The sequence below is a fragment of the Camelina sativa genome, chromosome 2, assembly GCF_000633955.1.
Source record: "Camelina sativa cultivar DH55 chromosome 2, Cs, whole genome shotgun sequence".
Classification (NCBI taxonomy): Eukaryota; Viridiplantae; Streptophyta; class Magnoliopsida; order Brassicales; family Brassicaceae; genus Camelina; species Camelina sativa.
The window spans coordinates 3848339-3855436 of record NC_025686.1 but is presented as its reverse complement, the minus strand read 5'-3'; the positions used below and the strand labels follow the sequence as shown (position 1 = coordinate 3855436).

At 34.3% G+C, this 7098-nt stretch overlaps 1 protein-coding gene across 1 annotated transcript; it reads left to right on the top strand.

Annotated features, from left to right (window-relative positions):
* Positions 4173–6515, top strand: LOC104716953 (putative cysteine-rich receptor-like protein kinase 39). The gene is made up of 5 exons (XM_010434442.2): positions 4173–5255; positions 5338–5548; positions 5629–5866; positions 5953–6091; positions 6194–6515. The coding sequence occupies exons 1-5, from the start codon at positions 4173–4175 to the stop codon at positions 6476–6478; spliced, it is 1956 nt and encodes a 651-aa protein (XP_010432744.1). The 3' UTR covers positions 6479–6515.

Below are 7098 nucleotides of genomic sequence, written 5' to 3'. Positions count from 1 at the left end.
TTTTTTTTTTTTTTTTTTTTTTTTGTTAAATATGTTTGATATATGTTCCAAATCTATTTTGTTGTGTCTCTAGGTTCTCTACACCTACAATACTATTTTAGTATTACTATTAATCAACTCAGTCATCCCTTAATACGAGTCTTTTTCGGCTAGTTTCTGAAATTGGTTGTAAACCAGTCACGTTATTCTTCTTTATTTTCACATTTACTCATCGGTTGGGCTGATTTGAGAAGAATATGAGTTTGTGGACTCCATTGCAACTTATTTTAAGTCCACTTATTTTAAAAAATAAGCCCAACAAAATATGATCAAGTTTAACAGAAAAAGTGACATGGAAAAAAAAGACTTATTATAGGTTGAGACGTATTGAATTGTATTATTTGAAATATTTTTATTGGCTAAAGATTTTTCTGATGAAAAAAACCTAAAATGCTGAGTTGTCAGATGAGGAGAGTAACACATTCCAGTTTTATTGTATTGATATAAATATTTTTGTAAAAATTAATGGAAGAATAATTTTCTCGCCTCCAACATTGTTAATTAATCACCCAAGACAATCAAAACCAAACGAGGAAGATAACACAGATCTAAAACCGCGTGCTTAATAATTATCATAGAAATTGAAAACGATTGGGTGCCTTGTAGTTGTAGGTGAGAAGAACACATGTCCATAAGAAAGGAGAAGAAGCTTCTATTCTTTGAACGATTTATATTAATTGGGTATGAAATTTGAATTTTATTCTATTTTGGATAAAAATTAGCATTGAGTTTTTGTATAGGTAGAAATTAGCGCTTTTAAAATTAAAATTGTACGGATAAAAAATGACCATTTTTCTCTCTTATGAATAATAAAGAAGCTTTCTCAACTTTGGCAGAGTTGTGTAATATATGCTTAAAAAAAAAATATTGTTACGGTTATATACAAAAATCACTAATCTGTTCGACCAGACCACGTCTTGCAACTCTTCTGCAGACGTCAGGGTTGCGGGAGTTGCACAAATACATTCATTAAACAAGACTTAACCGAAAACAAACACATACATTATTTGCGTTTATAAAATTAAATTTAATTAATACTCCAATCAAAGATCATTGTTTTTCTTTATTTGAAGCTGCTATGAATTATATTTGTTTTGCACTTATCTCTAAAATACTGGGTGGCCATTTTTGCATCTTTAAAAATCAACCAATACATATCTTATGGGTTCGGAGGAGGTCAATGAATATACTTATTTATTTTAGTTATAGAACATATTTTCCTGCTGAAAAAAAAGAAGACAATTTCTTATATACTGTATATATCTTGTATATTAAACATGATGTAATTTAAAGTTTCTAGATTTTGTGAACTTTCAACTTTAACGCTTAGAAGAGAGCCTATATTACTTTTAGTTCGTACGTCTAGCTAGGGCTTGAAAGCTGCTTGAGGAGCACGGCGCGGCTTTGCCATCTTCACATATTTAAAAATCAACTAATAATACACATTTTCTCAGTTTAGAGGTCAAACTAGTAATTAATACCTGTTTTGTCAGTTTGGAAGTCAACTAATATCCGATTGGTCGAGGTTTCTTATATCATAACGTACGCGACTTGTCAAAAAAAAGTCATCAGTTCATTAATGAATGGCATACGCGAAGGTCTGCTCAAGACTTCGATTTCGATATTGGCAGGTCCGGCTCTAGACGTGTGCAAGGTGGGCAAAAGCACCGTGTCCCATTTTTTTAACTATTTTTTCTTCGTATTCTAAGGCCCTAAATTATCAAATAATCGTAAAATAGGGTCCAAATTTTCAAAAGTTATTTATTATTATTATTATTTTTTCAACCAAACATTAAATAAGAAAATAACTCCAAGATTGATTGTCCAAACTGGAGGATAAAAGTTTACAAAATATAATTCTGAAACTAAAGTTTTCAAAGAACGAGCAAGACAATCTGCTCTCACATTCGACGTACGCTGAATCCTGGTAAGAGTGAAAGCGGGAAGAGACGACCTAAAGTGGCTGAACTCATCTAGTAGATTGGAGAAAGCGGGCCATTCATCTGGATACTGCACCATCGCCACTAACTCTGCACAATCCGTTTCATAAGTTTGACAGTTAACACCAGCATTCAAAAGATACTCCATAGCCCAAATCAACGCTTGTAACTCCGAATGAAGGGGTGAAGGGCTTCGTCTAACACAACGTGCTCCCAGAAGTAATGTCGTGTCCTCATCATTACAGTACCACCAACCCAACCCCATATAAAGATCTGAACCCTTCCAGGATCCATCAACCTGACAACAGAAAATGGGTTCCAGAATTTCCGGAGGAACCGAAGGATCCTGTATTCCCGCGGAGAAGGACTTGGTCTTTTCCCACAGTAGTTTATCATTAGTAGCCTGATTAATAACGTCGATTGGCTATGCCTCCGTTCCCTAAAAAACTTTTTTATTCCTAACCTTCCAAATTGACCATATAATCCAAAGTAATCGGAAACAGATATCTGAAACTCCCGATTGAGAAGACGTCCATCAGAATATAAAATCTAAATTCGAATACACTGAATCATAGGGGAATCCATCTGAAAGCTATAACTTTTAAAAAACTATCAATGTAGCACAGGGCCTAGTATTTTTTTGAGTCGGGCCTGGACATTGAAATATGGAAATAACTACATTGTTTCCGATATTGTTTCATTACTGACATCCTGGATCGATCAGGAACAAGTGGATTGAAGTCATGTACATATATGATTTCCAAGGACCAAATCAAACGTGGCAAAAAAACAAAAGTGGCTTCAAAACTTCCATGTAGCAAAGTACGTGGACTACGAGGTTTCAAAAATTGGTCAAATCCAATAAAAATGGTGATAAGATTCAAATATGGAATCCTCCATTGATAATTTTAAAACCTCAAATAATATTCGTCTTTTTAAATAGTATAAAAATGTTTATTTTTGTGTATTCTAAAATCTTCTAATGATAATTTTAGCACCTCAAAGTTTTCTAAAAAATATAAAAAACTTCAATGTTTTAGCACCTCAAAATTTAAAACCTAAAATAATTTTAAAACCGTAATTTTCGGTTAGTAATTTTAAAATCTCCAATTTAAGGAGTGATTGGTTAGGAGGGCTTTCAAAACTTTAAATATTTTTTAACAGTTTTTACAGTTCTAAATTACCCAATCAGTTTTTGTTTTTAGTTTTATTAATTAAACATTTTTCTTAAAAGTATTTTACTCAATGATTTCAGAGTTTTTAAAAGTTTGGTAAACCTAATTTTTAAAGTAATAATAAAATAAAAGTCAACAGTTTTTTATTTTTTGTTCTTCCCCATAGCTATATGTATGAAAACTCCTATAAAATACACAAATAAATTAATTTTTAAAAGAATTTTAGTTCATTTTAAGATTCATTTCTCTACATTTTCAATAATATTTTCACAGTGAATAGTATACCAATCAGTCATAAATGGTCATATATTTTTCAGAGTTAAATACTTAAAGTGTTTACAACAAAAGTTTCTGCACCTAAATTCCATACAACCAAAATCTTTACAACAAAATTTTTGCAGTTAAAGTCCATACAACCAAAAGTTACAATCGTTACTAATCATCCTTTATTCTTTCAAACCTCAAACAATACTAATCTCTATATAAAAACAACAGTTTTTAGCTTTAAACTAACAAATTTGGTAGCTCACATATCTACAATCATCACTCTAGACGAATAAGTAGTTTGGTAGTTCCAATATTATTAATTTATAGAGTTTTTATTGGAATATTTGTAATCTTCCTTGTATTGACGGAAAAGTTTCTCTGCAACTATTACTAATATTTCGATTAACAATTTTTTTTTTTTGTTTAATTAACCATGATATAAGTTGCAGTGTCCCTTATATTATGAGGAAAAAAATAAAGTTGCAGTGTCCCTTGCAAAACATACGAAAATCATAGACTTGACAACTTCAACACAAGTTTGGAGCTCGAAATGTACGTAATACATGTTTAGTATTCCAATTTAAACGAAATTGACCAATACACATTTTGTGGAGTTAAATGTGTAACCTCTTTCTCATCTCATCTACTATATAAATACAATAACAAAGCTCTAAGATCTATTACATCTTAACGATAACAAAATAAAACAAATTTAAATATAGTATATATTTTTTAAGTTGTATCATTTGACATGGGGGCATGCCCTACTTTGATGATCATCCTCGCTTCTTCTCTTTTTCTTGTCCTTCCAAATCTCGAAGTCATTGACGCCGTCGGGTGTACCGGACGCTACTTCAACGGTAGATACGGCCAAAACCGTCAGAATCTCTTCTCTACTCTTGCTGAAAAAGTGGTCGCCAAGGGTGGATTCTACAACGCTTCACTAGGCGAAAGTCCCAACAGAGTTCAAGCTCTTGCCCTCTGCGCAAGAGGCTATGAGCGACAAGCTTGTATGAGTTGTGTCGAAAAAGCGACAAAGGATATAATACAACACTGTCAACAGCGCAGTTCGTTCACGTGGCAGCAAGACGACAAAGACGATGTTTCTTGTCTTGTAAGCTCCTCAAACCACTCAACTTTTGGGAATCTCGAGCTTATACCTGCTATTGGCTCCCCAAGTCCACTTAGTCTGAAGTATGAGTCATCTAAAAACATAACCCTTTTCGAACAAGAATGGAATGCAATGGCAAACCGGACCATCAAGGCTGCCGCGGAAGCTGAAAAGTCGGTACTTAAGTACTATAGTGCCGTAAAAGCCGAGTTCACCGAGTATGAAAATGTTTACATGCTGATGCAGTGTACACCTGACATAGCGTCACATGATTGCAAGACATGTTTGGAAGAATGCGTGGCGCTTTTTAAAAAATGGTATTGGGGAAGACAAGGAGGCGAGGTTAATCTCCCGAGCTGTTTTTTCAGGTGGGATCTATATCCTTTCCATGGTGCTTTTGGTAATTTAACAAGAGTTCCTGCGCCTCCTAGACCTCCGGTTCAGGAAAAGGAAAGATGTATAGCAGGAAGAAAGATAGGAGATGGAGGAATTATAGCAATAGTTGTTGTTTTTACTTTCATTAATCTTGTGGTGTTTGTTGGCTTCATCAAAGTCCATGCACGAAGAAGAAAATCACACAACATAAGCAGTGGTAGTGCAGCGTACTCTGATTCGGATGGTCAATCTATGTTACGATTTGATCTTGGTATGCTCTTAACAGCAACCAATGAGTTCGCGTGTGAAAATAAGCTTGGCCAAGGTGGATTTGGTACGGTCTATAAGGTAGTAATAACATTTTTTATACGAATGACTTATTGATTGACCTTTGTCTTGGATAGTTAACCGATCATTAAACGGGTTTCAGGGGACATTATTTAACGGTAAAGAGGTAGCAGTGAAGAGACTGACAAAAGGTTCAGGACAAGGAGATATAGAGTTCAAGAATGAGGTTTCACTCTTGACAAGACTGCAACATAGGAATCTTGTTAAGCTTCTTGGGTTCTGTAATGAAGGAGATGAAGTGATTCTTGTCTACGAGTTTGTCCCCAACTCAAGTCTTGACAGCTTTATATTCGGTGAGTCTTGGTAAAGTAGCTGTCATTTTCGTAAATATTTGGAAACTTTTAGTATGAAAATGTTTCTGTGAACACTGTAGATGACGAGAAGCGTTCACTTCTTACATGGGAGTTGAGATACAGAATTATAGAAGGCATTGCCCGAGGTCTTGTTTATCTTCATGAAGATTCTCAGCTGAAGATTATTCACAGAGACTTGAAGTTGAGTAACATCCTTTTAGACGCTGAGATGAACCCTAAAGTAGCAGATTTTGGGACAGCTAGGTTGTTTGACACTGACGTGACTCGAGCTGAAACAAAACGAATAGCTGGAACCCGGTAACAAATATATTAATCAAGTTTGAAGACACATTTAAATGAATCAAACAGTCATGACTTAATGTTATTGGTTTGCATATATGCAGTGGATATATGGCTCCTGAGTACCTGAACCACGGACAAATCTCAGCTAAATCTGACGTTTATGGTTTCGGTGTTATGCTTCTAGAGATAATAAGTGGTGAAAGAAACAAAAGATTCGAAGGAGAAGGCCTTGCAGCTTTTGTAAGCGCTTATTCACATATCAGTCTTTGTTCCATTTATATATTGCTATTCAAATTAAACTTCTGTAGAGAAAGTAAAAACATTTACATTTTCTTGGTGCAGGCATGGAAGAGATGGGTTGAAGGAAAGCCTGAGATTATAATTGATCCTTTCTTGATGGAGCACCCAAGAAACGAGATCATCAAGTTGATACAAATTGGTTTGTTATGTGTTCAAGAGAATGCAACAAAGAGACCAACCATGAGCTCTGTGATAACTTGGCTTGGCAATGAGACCATCATCGTTCCTTTACCTAATGCTCCTGCTTTCACTGGAAGTCTATCCCAATTCGAAAGTGCTACAATAGCAATGAACGAAGATGTCTTTACGGAGTTGAGTTGTCGTTGAGTTGTCGTTGAGTTATAAATAATTTAATTAAAATACTGTTTTCGAAAGCAAAACTACACAATAATCCTTCTTCAAGGAACCTTTCATTGTACCTTTATTTCCTAAATTTCAGCTCAAACCACAATATCTTCATCTTTTGCTTCTGTTTTAATTTACCTATTTTATAGTGATAACTAACTTTGCCATATTATGTGATCAAAGGTCAATTAAAACCTAATATATACTCAACCACGATCTAGTGGTATCGTCGTAACACTTCATGATCGAAACCACTGAAATTATGAAGATTAAGTATAGCTAAGACAAAGAATAGTTTGTGTTTGAAAGTCACTAACAAAAGTTGTAGGTTAAAAAGTGTTTAAATCAATCAATAAAAAGCATTGGATATAGGGAATCATCAGAGATCTATGATAACAAATGTAGAATATTTAGATGGAATGCATTAAGTACCGTTTTTGAACTCAAATCACTAGTGTAAAGCTAACCCGCTCCCGCAACGTTAACTATCTATGCAATGAATTTTCTAAACCCTAAACTTCAGTCTGAATTCAGCTTATCAAGCAAGCATTAACAAGGTTCAAGTTTGATATGTTCACAAAGTGTCTTAACTTCAACTCCCA